This window comes from Cololabis saira, chromosome 15, assembly GCF_033807715.1.
Source record: "Cololabis saira isolate AMF1-May2022 chromosome 15, fColSai1.1, whole genome shotgun sequence".
NCBI classification, from domain to species: Eukaryota; Metazoa; Chordata; class Actinopteri; order Beloniformes; family Belonidae; genus Cololabis; species Cololabis saira.
Genome location: NC_084601.1, coordinates 25,738,643 through 25,758,906, shown reverse-complemented (window position 1 = coordinate 25,758,906; position 20,264 = coordinate 25,738,643). Strand labels below are relative to the sequence as shown.

General features: G+C 45.5%; 1 protein-coding gene across 1 annotated transcript; it reads left to right on the top strand.

Moving 5' to 3' along the window:
- Positions 1–757: 757 nt before the first annotated feature.
- Positions 758–18,452, top strand: oxsm (3-oxoacyl-ACP synthase, mitochondrial). The gene is made up of 2 exons (XM_061741173.1): positions 758–1,928; positions 17,747–18,452. The coding sequence occupies exons 1-2, from the start codon at positions 931–933 to the stop codon at positions 18,150–18,152; spliced, it is 1,404 nt and encodes a 467-aa protein (XP_061597157.1). The 5' UTR covers positions 758–930; the 3' UTR covers positions 18,153–18,452.
- Positions 18,453–20,264: the final 1,812 nt, after the last annotated feature.

Genomic DNA, 20,264 nt, shown 5'->3' with positions numbered 1-20,264 from the left:
GAGCGCTAAACTTTGCACATATAATTACATTTTTAATATAGCTGTGTGTTATTTAACAATATCTTTTTTTATTTTTTACTTTCATTTTTTTGTGATCAATTTTTTATTAAAAATATCATGGTAACAAAATGATCCTAGTACTGTCATAAATGGCATAGATAATGGAAGCAGTACGGTCAGATTCTCTCTTTTTCTTATGCTAAAAAAGAAAAGAAAATTAAAAAAATGAAACAAGACAAAAACTAAAAAATAAATCTAAACAAACAGCAAAGACAAAACAAAACAGAAGATAAACAAATCATGACTACCCCAACCCTTACCCTTATTACCCAGGAATTCCAGTATCTCTGCAAACGTTCAACATTAAGATATCCAATGATGCACAATGGCAATTCTTTTTTACTTTTCTAATTTTTTTTTTATTTGTCCTCACAGTGAATATTTAAATGGACTCAGAAATGGAAAAATTGGAAATAGACGAAGACATTCCTTATTTATCCACAAAAAGCTCCGTGAAGGAGCGTCCAAGGAGTTCCATCAACTTTAAATGCCTTATATAAACTCATAAACTGCATTTTAGACGTTATTTGGATCAGGCATTAACTAATGCTACCTAAGGTTGGACGTAAAATCTGATTTATGGTTCCGCGTTAAATCGACGCAGAGCCTACGCCGTAGGGTACGGCGTAGGGTGCGTCGTTCTGCGTATGTGCAACGCGGAACCATAAATCAGCCTTAAACCAAAACAAATGCGCAGATGGACGTGAGGGACGTCCACTCTCCCTCTCTCGCTCAGTGACTCTTCATCTCCATGTATATTTTTGCTGAGTAAACCACCAAACCGCCTTTGCCTCCGTTTGCTGGTTTTGCTTTCGTAGTCGCTGAAGATCGAAGCTTTATTACAGGTCTGAGCTGCAAGAGTGAGCAGCAATGTCTGCATTCTCACTGTCCTGGTGCTCCAAACCACAAATGAGACCGCACTTCTTAAGGACTTTAGTTCAAAACCCCCACATTCGTCCAAATCAGGACTTGAGACATTCCAGCTCGGGACAGCAGCCCCGGATGAGGAGGAGGGTGGCTGTTACCGGCATTGGGCTGGTGTGTCCCCTGGGCACCGGCACTGCTCTGCCCTGGCAGAACCTGGTCAAAGGTCAAAGTGGGGTCGTTGCTCTGCTCTCAGAGGAGTACAGGACCGTGCCCTGTAAAGTGGCTGCTCTGGTACCTAGAGGGACGGATGAGGGTCAGTTTAAAGAAGAAAAGTTTGTTTCCCGTGGGGAAATGAACAGCATGTCACCAGCCACGGTGATGGCCCTCGGAGCTGCTCAGCTGGCTCTGGAAGACTCAGGGTGGCATGCCAGAAGTCCAGAGGACCAGCTCCTTACGGGAGTGGCTGTCGGGATGGGCATGGTGTCTTTGGATGAGATTGCTCGCACCGCCGCTGCTTTCCGAGAAAAGGGCTACAATAAAGTGAGCCCCTTCTTTGTTCCCCGCATCCTTGTGAACATGGCTGCTGGGCACATAAGCATTAAACACGGACTGAAAGGCCCCAACCATGCTGTGTCCACGGCGTGCACGACGGGTGCTCACGCCATCGGTGATGCGGCGAGGTTCATTGCACATGGAGATGCCATTGCGATGGTTTCAGGGGGAACAGAGTCCTGCGTGGGACCTCTTTCGATAGCGGGCTTTGCAAGGGCCCGTGCACTGGCCACTAAGTGGAATGACGCCCCTACGCTGGCATCGAGACCCTTCCACCCCGAGAGAGAGGGCTTTGTGATGGGCGAGGGCGCTGCCGTGCTCCTGCTGGAAGAGCTGGAGCACGCGCTGCACAGAGGAGCCCGGATCTACGCAGAGGTCCTGGGCTACGGCCTCTCTGGGGACGCTGGCCACATTACTGCACCTGCTGCAGATGGAGACGGGGCCTTCAGGTAATTTAGTTCAGTATGTATATGTAAATGACCATTTTCATAGTAATGGAAAGGTTCCAGGTTCTTCCAGCTTCTGAAGTGCTGTAGCTCCTCTCCTATTCAGATGCAGATAAACCTCAACAGGGGGTTTTGTTCACTGAGTCATTTTCTCAAAGGAGTTTGCCTGGAATTGCTTCGTCTTTGTGATTCCTGCTGTAAAGTCTGTCTACAGTCCAGGCCAGCTTCATTTATTCCAGCATCTTAAATGTGTAGGAGAAGTGTGTGGCACTGGAGTGGGCTGCACAGGACACCAGCACCATTAAAACCCACAGCCAACTCCAGCAGCATTGCCTGTGTGTGCGTGCGTGCGTGCGTGCGTGCGTGCGTGCGTGATGCCTGCAGGTCTGTAAGTATTTTTGAATCATAAAATGATAGAAAATAAAAAATCCTATTGATTACACCACAGATATGTATTGTGTGCATGTGGGCATGTCTACAAAAGCACAAATATTGGTATCAGATGGTTTTTACTAGGGATGCCCCGAAACCATTTTTTTCACACCGAGTACGAGTATTTTAATTTGTGTACTCGCCGATACCGAGTACCGATACGATACTTCTACCACAAAAATAACTAGGCTAAAAATGAAATAAAAAATGCGATGAATTGGAAGACAGGTTTTATTTGCAACAGATAAATTCAATAAAAATAAATAAAATGAGTAAAATAACTATTTTAAACAAAACTCAGCCGGCTGGGCTTTCCTCCACGGCCCCGCCATGCGCAGTGCCGACAGCCCGCTGAGTCCCAACACGGCCCGTGGGTCGTCTCTTGTCATTGTCTGTCGCTTTTGCAGAACCTGAGCTAATTGTGGTCTTGCAGTAGCATTAGCAAACTCCGTATACTCAGCTTTATGATGCGTCTTGAGATGTTTTATCAAGTTGCTGGTATTAAACGACGTATTCTCCTTTCCTCCTCTTGACACCTTAGCAGCACGTAGCTTGCAGTCTGCCTTGTTTCTGTCGTCGTTCCTTATTTTGAAATATGTCCACACTGCTGACATCCCACTGCATTAATTGTCGCTATCTTGCCTGAAACGTCGCTGCCAGTCTCACTCACGGGTATCACTCTCTTCTCATCACCACGCTAAGCTTAGCCGACTAGCGGCTAAGGGAACAGCTGGCTGAGCAGCGGCGGCTCGGCGGCTGCTCCGCCGCCAGGCTGCACACTCACCCGGGCAGCCGCGGGGCGGCTCGACATCCCGCGGGAACGCGGGAACGCGGAACACCATGCAGATGGTGTGTGAGACCTGTTTACCTGTTAAGTCAACTCCAATTTTCTCCAACTGGACAACAAGGACAACAACTCAGCTTCTTTCCAACCTCTTCCAACTTTATTTTTCCAACTTTTCAAATCAATTTGTTGGTCTTTGTTGGGGGTCTTCGAATAGTAGCGTAGTTAGGTTGTTAACCTTAAAACAAGAAAACATATGATTAACAACATTGTCAAAATAAACAATAATTTTTTAAACAAAAAAGTCCTGTTTCAGTAGTTATATTTTTAAACATTTCTAAACAAATAATGTCTCTTAAATAAACAATTTGGTTTTAAACAAAGTATTTTTAAACAAACCCTTTAACAATTATTTTAGAGTATTTAAGTATTTAAACAAATGTCATTTTGAACAAACTACCTATTTTAAACAATTACATTTTAAATGGTCAAATTAAATTACAATAAACCATCTTTTAATTAAAGTGCCTTCAAAACACATTAAACAGTGTCCTTTAAACAATAATTTTAAATAAGTTTTAACACTAAAGTTTTTTAAACAAAAGCATTTCTTTAAATTACTTTTACTATGAAAGGTAGACACTTTTAAATTAAAGTCATACTAATCATTTACCAAAGTCAGTTTTAAATTATTAACCATATTTTAAATTAAAGCAATTCTATCCAAAATCATCATTAATTAAATTCAGTTGAAATTAAAGTTAATTAAAGTATTAACTTCAAATATTTAACCAATATATAAATTAAAGTCAGCATTTTAACCACATTATTTTATAAATTATAAAGTAATAATGTCAAGCAGCATTAAAGCCAACATGCTGAAATGTAACTGACTAAATTCACCTCTAATAATAATTCAAATTAAAGTATACTGCAAGCTTTTAAATATACCATATTAACTTTTATCTAGATAAGTCAAGTATAATTATAATGAATGTTATACTAACAATACATTCAGCCACAGAGGAAGATTTGAACAGACTAAACAAAGCAGCATTCACCGACCATTAGAGCCTTGGAGAAGAATTCCAGGAGTAAACTTGCTTGCTTGTTGTTTGGTGTGTGTCTGCATGCTCATGGCAGCAGCTTTCTCAGGTGTTCTGGGTTGGCCAACGAGCTCCCAGCAGCCACCTTGCTGCTGGTGCATTGTGGGAGTTGTAGTCTTCTGGGTGATTGTCCTGTTCAATATGGAGATCTTTGCTCTCCTGGGTTAGGACTCAACACCTCCCACTTGAGCTCTTGGGTTCCACACAGAGAGGTCACTCAAGTCCTTCACGTTTCTGTTCTTCAATAGGAAGTAGGATGACCAGTCGCCTGACATCTCTATGCAGAATTGTGGCCGGGATTTTTGTTTTGTCACTTGTTTTCTTAGGCTTGTCTTTGCCGTTTGCTTTTGTGAGGGGAACAGGATAGCTGGGAAAGGTCCTCACGAGCACATCCCTTACGACGCCTTTGCCGTCAGTATTGACACTGACCACTCTTGCCAGCTTGTACTGTCCTCTCAGTGCAGTGAATCTTTGATAGGCCAGCAGGAATCCTTCCGACGACTGGTCACTCACCACTTCGGTATGTATGGCTCGGGAAGCCATGCAGCAGAAGACAATGCCCCATACTTTTAGTCTGGTCCTCTTCTTGACCTCATCCTTCACTTCATAGGGGCCGGACAGGTCCATGGTGGTGAATTCAAAGGGTGCGGCTGGGCCCATCCGCTCTGGAGGTAGGTCAGCCATGATTTGTTGGCACTTCTTTATGTTGTTCTTCCTACAGACAGTACAGCTGTCAACCACTCTCTTGGCAAGTCTCCGGCCTTTTATCACCCACGCTCTCTTCCTCATCCAAAGAAGGGTTCCTGCTACACCTTCATGGTTTGCTTTGTGGGATTCTTCAGCCAGCAATGTAGACACCCAGGATTCGAATGGTAGAACTGGCACTGCTGTCTTATCTTCACTGAACATCTGGATTCTGCCACCACAAACTAGGAGTCCAGAGTTCGCATCTCTGTATACTGCCAATCTGCTTAGAGTCGTCTCTGGGAAGGCTATAGCTTCTTGGGCAGCGAGGAAGAGGTCTTCACGGGCTTCGTTCAGCTCTTCTCCAGTCAGTCCAGCTTGATTGGCCTCCCACTTTGACTGTCCTGGTGCCTGTCTCATCCGTTTTAGCCACAGCTTGACAGCTCTGCAAACCCAGGCAATGACTCTCACCAGTTTGGACAGGTTGCTGAATCTTTGTATGTCCACAAGTACTTTGACCCAGCCAGTGGGTTTCTTCTGGGGAAGAGTTGGTTTCACCTGTTGGACATCCGAGATGGATTGGTTATCCGGGGTGACTGGCGGGTTTTGCCGATCAAGCTTGGCTTGAGCCCTTGTTATGGCAGCTGAAAATGCTTTCCTTTGGAGGTTGTTCACGCTCTCTCTGGCGTGGGCAGCTACTTCTCCAGCTGACTTAATGGGCCACTCCTCCACCGGCCACTTCAGGAATTCTGGTCCATTTTGCCAGGTGGAATTCTCTTTTAGATCTTCTGGAGTGCCTCCTCTTGTGATGATGTCAGCTATATTTAGGTCGCCACAGATCCACCACCAGTCCTGCACCGGTCCGCTTTTCTGGAGTTCACCCACTCTGTTGGCAAAGAAGGTCTGGTACCCATAACTGTCTCTCTGGATCGCCCCGAGGACCGTTTGGCTGTCCAGCAGATGGAACCATCTCTCGAAGACTGCGCCGCAGATCTCCGCTTTAACAGCATCTCCCTTTTGATCCAGGGGTGTCAGCTTGGCTTTGGCTTCCACGAACCGGACCTCAATGCCATGACTTGTCTCCCACCTTAAGTACATCACTGCTCCAAAGGTTTTGTCGCTTCCATCAGAGAATGTGATGCCCCAAGGGTTTCCTTTCCAGTCAGCAGGTGTGAGGCTTCTGTGGAACTTCACCTGGCCAAGCTGCACATACTCTTCAAAGAGCTGTATGGCTTCTTCTCTGAGGCTTTGTGAGAGTGGAAGGTCCCAGGTTTCTTGGGTCAGCTTGCCGCCACCTCCCTCTTGGAACGCCTTTCGCACAAGAATTGCTCCCTTCTGTTTGACCGGTGCTGCTAGGCCAATCGGGTCGTACAGTCCAGCTACTTGGCTTAAGAGAGCTCTTCTGGTCAGTGGGTTAGGGGTTTCGGTTCTCACCTCCTCTGTGAGAAGATCTTTGCCAACTCTCATCTTCTTCTTCCTCTTGGAGAAGTTCACTGAAGCCAATATGTAGAGCTTGTCTTCGTCAACTTGATAGCCGATGCCCAGGGCTTTGTTGTCTTCTTCCCTCATTTGGTTTGGGAGAATGAAGGTTTGACTTCGTCCAGACTTGGTGGCCTCTGTGTCTGTTCCTTTCCTCCCACTTTGCGCCGACCGGACCCATGGCTTGAGGAAGAAACCGCCGGCTTTCAACATTTCTTCAACCTGCGCCGTGATTTGGTCAAGTCTGTCCAGGTCGTTGTGGGAGGTCAGAAGGTCATCCACATAGCTGTCTCCTTCAATTACTTTGCGTTCATCTTCTAGGTGAACAAAGTTGGGCAGGTTTGCCGTTTCCCTCATGGCCAACTGTGCAATGCAGCCTGCAGGTTTGTCTCCGATGTTGACTCTGGTGATTGCATATTCGCTGATCTCCTCTTCTGGGCTGTCTCTCCAGAGGAATCTGTGCAGGTGCATCTCACACAGCTCCAGCCACACAGAGTTGTACATCTTCTTTATGTCTCCTAGAGCTGCATGCACACCTTCGCGGAACCTCAGCAGAACAGCTCGAATAGGGTTGAGTACATCTGGTCCCTTCAGAAGGATGTCATTCATGCTCACACCTTTGTACTTCTGGCTGCTGTTCCACACAATTCGGACTGGTGTTGTCACAGAATGAGGGTTGGGCGCCACCAGGTGGCTCACATACCACACTGGGCCATTCCACTTCTCAATGATTTCTTCAGTGAGTTCGATGGCTGCTCCTCGTTCAACCATCTCACGGATTTGGGTGGCATATGCAGCTTTCCATTCTGGCTCTTTGCACAGTTGCTTCTCCATCCTCAGGAAACAGGCCTGGACTGCACTTTTGTTGTTGGGGAGAGAGGCAGGGTCCACTGTCCAAGGATACTTTGCATCCCAGTGTGGGGATTTTGTGTGATCGTCCTCCTCCTTGTAGGTGAGGCCTCCTTTAATGATCTCATACTCCCTCTCCTCTGCCAGGGTCATTTCCTTTCCTCCAGGTGGACAGTTCCTGCATCGACATCCTCCACATCTTGGCTCACATGCAGCTCCAATGCTGTCCCAGTGCCACCACTCGAGGAACTCCCGGTTGCTGGCAGCTGTGAGTGTGGCCTTGATGTCATCCACTGGACCTGGGATTTCTCTATATTTGACTGCTGCGGTTCTCATGGAGCGGGCAAAGTGAGTTCGAGATGCATATGCCTCTATCTCCACTTCTTCGTGCAGGTCAGGATGCGCTCCGGCCACCGTCGTCCCCAGTGGACCTACCCACAGGACGAGGTCATTAATGATTCTCACACTTTGGGGAGCGAGCCTTCCTTCACGGTGACTGATGAGGAGCTCAACCTCTTCTGGCCTCTCCAGTTCCTCGAGCTTGACTTCCGGGAAGAATCTGTGCAGAGTTTCTGGCTGAACAGCTTGATGCACCTTGGCTATTTCATCCAATCCATAGCAGACCAGTTCATGAGCTCGTACAGTTCCTTTTGGTGTCTTGACTCGGACTTTCAGGAGGTATCTTCGGGTGTCCACCTTCATGACCATACCACCGACTCCATGTACCACCAGGGTTATCTTCTCCCTCCTCAGCCGCAGTCTGTCAGCAGCCTTATGGGTGATGTAGTTAGTGTCGGATGCTAGGTCAATCAGGGTCCCGATCTTCTGACCAGCGTTCGCAGTGACGTTCATGAGCATCATGATGACAGGTAGCTCGGTGAGACCACTATGCCGCAGTAGTTCAGACTGGCCAGATGCTTTTAGTGTCATCGTGGTTTTGTTGGTGAATGCCTTCCTGCAACGTTCAGCCATCTCTGGGGGAAGATCAGCCAAGCACGCCTCTTGTTCCTCCGTAAGAGTGCCTTTGTTGCTGCCGCCTTTTCCACTTGTCCCATCTCCACTCCGTGGCCTGGACTCTCCCTTCGGACAGAGAAAATAGTGGTGGTCCGCAGTACTTCCTCCCCTCCTGCAGTCCGAATTTCGGCACAGGAAATTGTCTCTGCAATAACCGCCCTCCTCATGGCATCCAAGGCATTTCCTGCATGCTCCAAGCTTCTTTAAGGCAGCCGTCTTCTCTGGGAGCTTTAGTCCCTTGAACATCTTGCAGAAGAATATTTTATTATTGTGACCGCTGTCACCACAGATGACACATCCATCAAGCTCTTGTCTCTTGGTGGCTCTGGTGGAGGCAGACTTCCTTCCATCTCTCTTGTCTGCTCGCTCTGGTTTGTCACCCTTCTCCACAACTCGGAGTTGCTCAAGTCTCTCTAGTACGTCTTCCTGATTTTTAAGGAATGTCAAGAGCTGGTCGAAATGGTTCTGAGGTGTGACGTTGTTTGTGGGATCCACCATGAAAATCAGCCAGTTGGTCTTGATGAAATCGGGCAGCTTGGTTTCGATGGATTTGATGACAAGAGGGTTGTTTATGGCCCCGGAGTTCCCCAGCTCAGTAAGGTCTGCTAGAGCCTTTTCCACGGACTGTACTAGGTCAATGACCTTTCTGGGCTGGTGCCCCTTCACATGTGGTATTTTGTCAAGTTCTTCCAGGATTTCCACAGTGATGCTTGATTTGTTGCCGTACCTGTTCTCAAGGACTCTGAACATGTCTGTTGCCGTGGTGTATGTGGAAAGTCTGAGGTCTTTTGAGATTTTCTCATCGATGCTGTCTAGGAGCTGTATCTTCTTTACTACAGGCGATCCAGATGGTTCTCCCTGCCGTTGAAGGCTCTCCCAGTCCTTTTTCCATCTGTGAAAGTCTCTCTTGGAACCAGTAAAGGTAGGTAGGGTGGTCGGCTTTATCCTCACGACTGGTGTTGTTGGTTGGGGTGTTGGTGGTGGTGTGACTCCTCTACCAGCGACCAGCAGGGTCCGTGCACCTGCAAACTCAGGCTCTCTCATTCTCAGTATGAGAAGAGTTCCGTCTATGTCCCTGAGCCTTGCCTTCACTCCATCCCTGTGATCCTCCGGTATCCATTTCTCCCACGTCAACATTGCAGTGGTGGCCTCGTTCCTCATCTTCTCAGAGAGGGTTAGGTGCCTTTCGAATCGCTCCAAATTCTCACTCGTCACTGGCAGATTATCCGCAGCCCCATTTGCTCGCTCAGCCCCACGAATGGCAGTTTCGAGTTCATAGCCTCCATATCTTGTCCACAGGATTTGTCGGACTGTGTCCTCGATTGCGGTCATCTTTACTTTCGCCTCTTTCAGAGTGTTCTCAATGTCGGCTTCTTGCTGTTCACTGAGCTCTGCCTCTTCATCCTCCTCCTCCTTTTTGACTTCAGCCTCCAGGCTGGACCTGTAGTCATCATTGGAGTTTTGCACAGCTCGGAAACAGTCTGTGAGCTCCTTGTACTGCTCAAGAAGCTCGGATTTGAGCATGCCATCTGCTTCTCTCACAATGAAGTTGGCTTGCCTTGTAAAACGGCTCTTTGCCGTGGTCCTTTCTTGCTTACAGTCTTTGGCCGTTTTCTCCGCCATTTTTCCTTCTTGTCCACGGCTTTCCTCCTAGCCGAAGCCCTTTATCCTCAGCAAGGGGGTGTCCGCAGTTGGTTAACAACTGTAAAGTCAACTCCAATTTTCTCCAACTGGACAACAAGGACAACAACTCAGCTTCTTTCCAACCTCTTCCAACTTTATTTTTCCAACTTTTCAAATCAATTTGTTGGTCTTTGTTGGGGGTCTTCGAATAGTAGCGTAGTTAGGTTGTTAACCTTAAAACAAGAAAACATATGATTAACAACATTGTCAAAATAAACAATAATTTTTTAAACAAAAAAGTCCTGTTTCAGTAGTTATATTTTTAAACATTTCTAAACAAATAATGTCTCTTAAATAAACAATTTGGTTTTAAACAAAGTATTTTTAAACAAACCCTTTAACAATTATTTTAGAGTATTTAAGTATTTAAACAAATGTCATTTTGAACAAACTACCTATTTTAAACAATTACATTTTAAATGGTCAAATTAAATTACAATAAACCATCTTTTAATTAAAGTGCCTTCAAAACACATTAAACAGTGTCCTTTAAACAATAATTTTAAATAAGTTTTAACACTAAAGTTTTTTAAACAAAAGCATTTCTTTAAATTACTTTTACTATGAAAGGTAGACACTTTTAAATTAAAGTCATACTAATCATTTACCAAAGTCAGTTTTAAATTATTAACCATATTTTAAATTAAAGCAATTCTATCCAAAATCATCATTAATTAAATTCAGTTGAAATTAAAGTTAATTAAAGTATTAACTTCAAATATTTAACCAATATATAAATTAAAGTCAGCATTTTAACCACATTATTTTATAAATTATAAAGTAATAATGTCAAGCAGCATTAAAGCCAACATGCTGAAATGTAACTGACTAAATTCACCTCTAATAATAATTCAAATTAAAGTATACTGCAAGCTTTTAAATATACCATATTAACTTTTATCTAGATAAGTCAAGTATAATTATAATGAATGTTATACTAACAATACATTCAGCCACAGAGGAAGATTTGAACAGACTAAACAAAGCAGCATTCACCGACCATTAGAGCCTTGGAGAAGAATTCCAGGAGTAAACTTGCTTGCTTGTTGTTTGGTGTGTGTCTGCATGCTCATGGCAGCAGCTTTCTCAGGTGTTCTGGGTTGGCCAACGAGCTCCCAGCAGCCACCTTGCTGCTGGTGCATTGTGGGAGTTGTAGTCTTCTGGGTGATTGTCCTGTTCAATATGGAGATCTTTGCTCTCCTGGGTTAGGACTCAACATTACCCGCCCTGTCAAAACTGAGGGACAGCATTGTGAGCCTGAAAGCTGACCTAAGAGAGAAGGACAAAATCCTTATGGATTTCTCCACAGTTGCCACGACGCAGTCAAAATTTATTGCTCACCTGAGAGCATCCGGTACCGGTGATCGGAGCATGACGGCCATCGCCATGGACAACACCACCCTGCCATGGACCGGATCTCCCACCCCCGGATCTCCAGCAGCAGCACCCGCTGGGCTCCGCTGGCTCCAGCAGGGAGCCAAGCCGAAATCCTCGGCACCCTCCACCTCCTGTCTCCGTCCCGCGGAGTGGCAGTACTCCGTCAGGGAGGATGGAGCGGCGGCTCCGGCGCCGGTGAGCTCGACGCCGCTCAGGGCGGAGAAATCCTGGGCCGTAGTGACCAGAGGCACCAGACGTCCATCTCCCCCTGCCCCGCCACCTGATCTCCCACTGGGGACCAGGTTCGATGTCCTCAGCATGCAGGATTTCCCGCCGATGGGAGCGCGCCCCGGCTCTCCGCCGGGACCGGTCCATCCAGCTGATCGTGGCTCTCGCCAGCCCAGGAACCGGGATCTGCGGGCCCAGCCTGGCTCGGCCTCTCCGTCTCGGCCAGGAGCAACTGCAGGCCGGCATCACCAACCCCGGGTCCCCTCCCGCCAGAGGCGCAGCTCCAGGCGGACTGCGGAGCAGCGCACCCCACCTGTGCTGGTCCCCGGGACCACGGAGCAGCACACCCCACCCGTGCCGGTCCCCGGGACCGCGGAGCAACGCACCCCAGCTGTCCTGGTCGTCGGGACCTCGATGGTCCGCCATGTGAGGGTGCAGGGCGGCCGGACCTTCTGCCACCCCGGAGCCCGAGTCAAGGATGTGGAGTCCGCCGCCCTGCGCCTGTGTGATCAGCACAGCTCGGCCTCCACGCTGGTCCTGGAGGCCGGAATCAACGACCTGAGAAATCGGCAGTCGGAGGTCCTGAAGCAGGAATTCAGGGCCATGGTGGATCGCCTGCTGGACACGGGGAAGCGGCTGGTCATTTCCGGGCCGCTTCCCCCGCCGCGCTACGGGGACGTCACCACCAGTCGCCTCCGCCAGCTGCACCGGTGGCTGAAGGGATACTGCCTGGACCAAGGTATCCCATATGTGGACAATTTTATGGCTTTTTTAAACAGACCCCACCTTTTTAAACATGACGGCCTCCACCCAAACCAGGTGGGGTCACGGCTTTTATCAGTAAACATTGACTTGACAGTACAGTCCTGCACCACCACCTCATGACTCACTGCTAACACACAGACACATAGGAGCACATCTCACTCACCCCCACCCACCACATACACCAACACCACACACACCTGTACAGCACCACCACCACCCCTGTCACCAGAATCTCTGGACACCCACATTATCAAAACCATAATTTCACACAGAAAAACAAAGCACAGCAATGTTTTTAGATCCAGCTATGTTTTTAATGTTCCATTAAAACGTCATGATGAGCGCGCGTTCGGCACAGACATCAAGATGGCTGTGCTGAACGTGCGCTCTCTTTTAAACAAATCTTTTATTATAAATGACTTGATTTTAGACAGGAAATTGGACTGTATTCTCCTTACAGAGACATGGCTTGGCACAGATGCACCTGTTGTTCTCACTGAGGCCTCCCCACCAGATTTTAACTTTCTATTTTCTACCAGGGGGGGCAGGAGAGGGGGCGGAACTGCATCAATAACAAAAATCACTATGTCATCCAATGCAGTTCCTTTTAACAGCTACTCATCATTTGAATATCATGCTTTTGTTTTTAGCAACCTCCCAATTCTTTGCATAACAGTCTACAGACCCCCCCAGTATTCCACCTGTTTTATCAGCCAATTCTCTGAACTTTTATCAATTATTCACACCTCCTACAACAGGATCTTAATAACTGGTGATTTTAATCTGCACTTAGACAACATCTCAGACCCAGTATCTAGAGAATTTTTAAACCTTTTAAACTGTCTAGATTTTAAGCAACATGTCACACAGCCGACCCACAGCAGAGGGCGCACCCTGGACCTGGTCATAACCTACGGCCTGTCCCTGGGTGCGTGCTCTGTTGTGGACCTGGCTGTGTCTGACCATTTCTGCGTGTTTTTTAACATCACCAGTTTTAACCAGCGGGAGGCCCCGGTGAGAACGGTGAGGAAACGTAACCTAACTCCTGAAGTGGCTGCAAATTTTATCCAGATTTTACAGAACACTCCTGCAGAGATTTTACCAGCACCCTGTGATTTTATCGTTGACAATTTTAACAAAATACTCAAAACAACGCTGGACTCAGTGGCTCCGATTTTAACCAAAAGAATTAGCAGAAAACCTACACCCCCATGGAGAACTGAGGAAATAAAGAAACTAAAAAGAAACTGCAGGAGTGCTGAAAGGAGATGGAGGAAATCAAAATTAACCATACACTATGAAATTTTATGCCAACTCCTTAAAAACTACAATAATACTATTAAAAAAGCAAGAACTTCACATTTCAAAAACTTAATTTTAAATAACAAAAACAATTCCAAATTCTTATTCTCCACAATAGATTTTTTAACAAATGGAAACCCTGACAGATCCCATAAAACAGCAACAGACCATTACTGTGAGGATTTTGCAGACCACTTCAGGGGTAAAATTGATGACATTAGATCCAGTCTTTTATCTCAACAGATTTTAACTCTTAACACACCTGGATCAGTGCTTTTACCTGAGGAAACACTGGAGAGTTTTGCCTTGGTTGATGCGGGGACACTTTGTAGAGTTTTCTCCAAGGTAAAGCCCACAACCTGCCTTTTAGACCCCATTCCCACACCGTTTTTTAAAACACTCTATGGATTCTTTGAGGAACAGCTTTTGTATTTGGTCAACTGTTCTCTTCAGACGGGTGTCTTCCCCACCGCCTTTAAAACGGCGGTGGTGAAGCCCCTTCTGAAGAAGAGTGGGTTGGACCCCAATGTTTTAAATAACTACCGGCCTGTATCCAACTTACCGTTTTTAAGTAAAATTTTAGAAAAACTTGTTTTTAATCAAGTGAATGAATTTTTAAACTCAACACACATTTTAGAGGCTCATCAGTCCGGTTTTAGGATGAACCACAGTACAGAGACAGCACTTTTAAAGATTTTAAATGACATCAGGTGCAATTTAGATAACCAAAAACTCACAGTCTTGGTTCTGCTGGATCTAACCGCCGCCTTCGATACAGTAGACCATCACATTTTATTAAACAGACTGAAGCACCTGGTCGGCCTCTCTGGTACTGTTCTTAAATGGTTCACGTCCTACCTCACTGATCGTAGTTTCTTCGTAAGTATGGATACATGTTCCTCAGGAATCTATAAGATAAGGTGTGGGGTTCCCCAAGGGTCAATTTTAGGTCCAACTCTTTTTAATCTGTACATGCTGCCCCTTGGGGACGTCATCAGGAGACACGGCATCAGCTTCCACAGCTATGCTGACGATACGCAACTGTACATCGCCGTGTCTCCTGATGACACTGGGCCAATTGATGCCCTTTTTAACTGTATTTTAGACATCAAGTCATGGATGGCAGCAAACTTCCTACAGCTCAACCAGGGCAAAACAGAGATTTTACTCATCGGTCCTGAAGGCCAGAGAGAGAAACTTTTACCAAAGTTACAGGATTTTAAACCCTCAAAATCAGTTAAAAATCTGGGCGTGATTTTTGACTCTGAGCTCACTTTTATTCCACATATTAAAAACATAACAAAGATCGGTTTTTACCATCTTAAGAACATAGCCAGAGTCCGCCCGTTTCTCTCTCAGGCCAGCACGGAGGTGCTGATGCATGCTTTTATCTCATGTCGTTTAGATTATTGTAACGCCCTGCTCTCTGGTCTTCCCAAAAAGAACATGTACAATCTACAATTACTACAGAACTCAGCCGCACGCGTGCTGACGAGGACCAGAGGGCGGGAGCACATTACACCTGTTTTAAAATCGCTGCATTGGCTCCCTGTGCGCTTCAGGGTTGATTTTAAGGTTCTTTTACTAGTTTTTAAGTGTCTTAATGGTCTTGGGCCTTCTTATTTGTCTGCACTACTTTTACCCTATCAACCCTCACGGACCCTGAGGTCCTCCGGTGCTGGCCTTTTAACCATACCAAAAGTTAGAACTAGGACACACGGGGAGGCGGCATTCAGTTTTTATGGTCCCCGATTGTGGAACAGCCTCCCGGAGAACCTCAGGGCCGCAGAGACTGTTGATGTTTTTAAAAAGAGGCTCAAGACTCATCTCTTTAATCAGGCTTTTAACTGACTCATTTAACTCTTTTACATTTTTTATGCTCACCCTTATTTTTATTGGATCTTACTACTCTGTTTTATAGTTAGTTTATCCTTTTTATTATCATAATTTATTCTCATTGTTTTATCTTAATGTTTTATCTAAATATTTTAGTTGTTATTTATGGTCTATTTTATACATTTTACTGTCTTAGTCCTTTAGTTTTTAATGTCTTGCTTTTTAGACATACTTTTAGGATTTTACGTTATGTTATACTTTTTAAACTCTATTGGTGTATTTTATCCTGTTTTCTTGTAGCTTTTATCTCCAGTGTTTCCTCATGGGGAGCCTCCATGCTGGGAGTGACTCTGGCCTGCAGGGGGTCGTCCTGGGGATGGTTCTGGCCTGGATGGTGGTGGAGCTCTGCACCACGGCTTCACCGCTGTGGTGTGGACTCCTCTATCCGTCCGGGCCGGGATGGTCTCTGTGGGCCCCCCCCCCCCTTCTAGCTGCGGGCTATGAGACCTCCTGGCGTGGACGGCTCCCTGTTACCGTTTCCTCACCTGGATCCTCTGTGCCTAGCCATGTCTGCACCATGTGTCTGCGTGTGTCTATCTGTGTGTGTGCGGGGAGGGGGAGGGGGGGGCACTAATACATTTTATGTTTATGTTTTATGAAAAGCACTTTGTGTTACATTTTTTTTGTATGAAAGGTGCTTTAAAAATAAAGTTTGATTTGATTTGATTTGAAAAAGATTTAGTGAATGCTGACTAAACTGATCATGGCTCAGTAGTGTTAGTGGAAGGAGGTAATAGATTAGCTAAAGAAATGTATTCAAATAACACGTTCGTCCAGAAAAATAACTGTATGGTATTCTTTAATTTCCAGCTCATGAAGATGGTTTTCTTGGCGGTAGTTATGGCTAGTAAGAGAAGTTTATTCTTAGTTGTATCCAGATTGAATTCTGATAACTCCAACCTCCTTGTTGCACCCCGGACTATGCTGGCTTACCGGTTTTTACTGTACCAAAGTTTAGTTGTAAAGTAAATATCCCGGTTGCTGTTGCCAGGTTTTAAATATTGCGATTGTGAAGGAGTTGCAAGACGTTACTCTCTGGCCAATCAGTGGCCTGCAACCTGGTGATGTTGCATTTTCAGCCCGACTCAACTCGGTTGGAACCCCAACCAGGTAGGTGCAATAAAGGGAGGTACTAACCAGTATTATCACCAAGTGGAAAACCCTGAAAACAGAGTAGAGTCGAGTGGAGCCAAAAAACACTGAAGCAGTGTTGTGCAAGTTCATAGTTCTCATGCTAGTTCAAAGTTCAGTTCAAATAGTTTAAAAATGAATAGTTCACGTTCATAGTTCACCATTTTCATTTTGAACTAGTTCAAATTCAGTTCATTTCATATTTTTAGGTGAGAAGTACAAATGAAACGCCATCCTATCATAAAACTGTTCACTGTATACAATCATGTATAGTCCTGGTGGCTTTTCAACTTTACTCAGAGGCTGTAAATCTCCAACAATGTAGTCCATTATCAATGTGTCTCCCTGTTGCTGGGAAATCAACCCCCTGAAGTTGCAGCAGTGGGACTGGGGTCGTTTGGGGCTGTTGGGTCTTCTTGGTCTTTCCTTATGACTTTTTTTGATTGTCAAGGACTTGCAGATATTTCCTCCCACTGGACGGATGCTTTAACTCCACATGACGTTTCAAATGTGAAGTTGACGAGGCAGACGCTCTGACTTGTTTTCTCAGCGCAGGTGGACATAATTTGCACAAAAAAGGTTAGATTTTTACCGTTGGACTCTTTGGGAGACGATGTGTAAAATTCCCGCAGATAATGATAAGCGGATCATCATCTGACGGCTCGCTGACGCTGCGTCCACAACGTCTCTCTCTTCACTGGTCATGTAAAGACTGCACCGGGCTCGGGCCGCCGTTGCCATGGAGCTGGTGCCCGTTGCTATGCTAGTGTGTGCACTGCATTGTGGGTAATGTAGTGTGAAGTCGTCTCGTCGAGTATTTTGAATGTGCGCCGCCCGCTGGTGAAATGTATTCCGTAATTATTGGATCTACACAGTGAAGCTGAAACTTACATAATCTGAACAGTTCAAATTCCAGTTTGTGATCTGCAGAATGAACAAGTTCACGTTCAAGTTCTTTATTTGCAAATATGTTGCGTTCAGTTCAACGTTCTCACAGAAATGAACGTGTTCATGCACAACACTGCACTGAAGTAAGATCAAACTTGTAACAAACCTCAGCTATCTTTTAACTGTGTCCGCTCTTTCTACAGGTGCATGTCTGCAGCCCTCAGAGATGCAGACATCTCTCCAGGAGATGTCACATACATCAACGCTCACGCCACATCCACACCTTTAGGTGATGCAGCAGAAAATGCAGCCATCAAGAGACTCTTTCAGCAAAGTGCTGAGAACATGGCAGTATCGTCCACAAAAGGAGCTACGGGACATTTGCTTGGGGCCGCTGGGGCTCTGGAGGCAGCTTTCACCGCTCTGGCCTGCTACCATGGGGTTCTGCCCCCAACTCTCAACCTGGACCGCACAGAGCCAGGGTTTGACCTAAATTATGTTCCCTGCAAAGCACAAGCCTGGCGTAGTCAGGGCCGACGCGTTGCCCTCACAAACTCTTTTGGGTTTGGGGGTACCAACGCTTCATTGTGTCTCAGCAGTTTCTCATGATGCACTAGACAAGAGAGATTTTTTTCTGACTTTGTTTTTTTTTTCTTGAAAGTCAAATTTGATTAAAGCTGTGTTCATTATGTCTTTTGTATAGATGTGTTCATCAGCACAACTGATACCAGTGTTATAGTTGAGTCACTGAGCCCTGAATTCAAGTCCAGCTTCAAATCCACAGTTTTCGAGTCCAAGTTGAGTCCAAGTCAGGTCCAGTTTGGCCACACTTTCCCGTTCACATGAATGGGAAAGTGTCCGAAGGTTTGACTGGTAGTTTACATATACGTATATGTCCAAGTCAGAACACAATTCACAAGCCACAGTTCCTTAAAAATAGGGCTCAAATCTGGACCTTGTTTCTCATATTTTCAAAGGTCTTAAATTATGTAGAGAAAGAAATTCTATTATAAGTGTCATCCAGTTCTCAACGTCTCCTGTCCCTGCTATCAACAAAAAACACTCAAAGTAACTTTGAACCCCTATCTCTGTTGTCTCTTGTGACAACTACCTGTCACTTCTCAGCTCTATGTCAAACATCAATAATTATAGTCAACAATGGTTAAAAGTGAAGCTAGCTCTGAGAGTTAACTAAGAGAACCAAGAAAGTAAAAATGTAAGAAGCAAAGAAAAGGAGTTTGCAGTAAAAGCAACTTAACCTGAGCCGAAGATGCCAGTCAAGTAGTGGCTTCATTTGGCATGTATGAGTTAACGGCTAGCTGGCACGTTAGCATTGTGGTTAGCGCTGGTGCTTCATAGCACATCATGATTACTTTCTACTATGCCTTCCTGGAAAGCATAATGACCTTCTCCATGACCTGCTGGTTCCGCTCCCTCAGCACCCAGAACAGGAACAGACTGCAGAGCACTGCATCATTATGCTCAAAAATCAGCGGCCTGCCGGTCAGAACCCTGTCACAGGTTTTTAACCAACAGGCCCTCAGCCAAGCAGCTAAAATCATTAATGACCCCTCCCACATACTTCACCCCGCATTTCGGTGGCTCCCCTCCAGGAGGCGCCTCCGCTGCATCGCCTGCAGGACTGAGAGGAGGAGAGCCACTTTTGTCCCTAAAGCTACTCTGCTTTACAACTCCAGCTGCTAAACACCATCTCTCACATCCACAGACCCTCCCCGGACTACTCTATACTCCTGTTACATAGTTTACATTGTTTACATTCACTGTCGACACTTTATATTTATACCACTACAGTCACTCTATTTTACATTTTTTTATATTTTTATAATTATAATTATATATAATATATAATTATAATATAATATTTATATTTTATATATTTTTTGTTTGTACATACGATACATGCCTTATTTATCTGCATTAATTTTATTTTATTATTTTATTCGGTACTTTCAACGTCATGCTGCTTAGTTGTTTTTGCAATTGCCCCTCGGGATAAATAAAGTTTTTATGAATCTGAATCTGAACCTGAATAGCAAGAACAAGGCAATGCAAGTTTATTTGTATAGCACAATTCAACACAAGGTAATTAAAAGTGCTTTACATCAACATTAAAAGCAGCAAGACACAATGAAACAGTAAATAAAATGATAAGAAAGGAGGTAAAAATAAAAAGCACAAGTTGTTAAAAAGTAAGGGCAGGGCTTCCGGTTGGTGAGCAGATGGAGTAGACGTGTTTCGTGAGTGCTCCCGTGAATGCCAAACTTTTTAAACCACCAAGCCCTCAAACTTTAAAACTTTTTCCTTTAAAAAGGATTCCCTGTTGCTGTTTTTCTTTTTTTTTTGTCTCGAACGAGCCCACTTACCTCCGAGATGGCTTCAAAGAGCGGCAAGTCGGGCAAGAAGGACGATGCTGGCGCTGTCTTAACCCTGGCGGCCATTACCACGTTGCTGGAGGAACACCGTGCTGCCCTGGCCGCCGAGTTCAAAAATACTTTCAGTCAGCTCGACTCCAAACTCGACCAAACGCGGCTCGCGGTCGAGGACCATGGCCAACGGGTTTCGTCCCTTGAACTCGCCACAGAAGACCTCAGCCAGCGAGTTACGGACCTTGAAGGCATCTGCTCGACTCTACGGGATGATAATGCTCGGCTGAAGGCTAAGGTGGTGGATTTGGAAAGCCGAAGCAGAAGGCAGAACATC

Excerpts from the sequence above, each read along its gene's own strand:
- oxsm (XM_061741173.1), top strand. The coding sequence starts at position 931 with ATGTCTGCATTCTCACTGTCCTGGTGCTCCAAACCACAAATGAGACCG. Across the intron at positions 1,929-17,746 it reads GATGGAGACGGGGCCTTCAG|GTGCATGTCTGCAGCCCTCA; the intron begins GTAATTTAGTTC and ends CTCTTTCTACAG.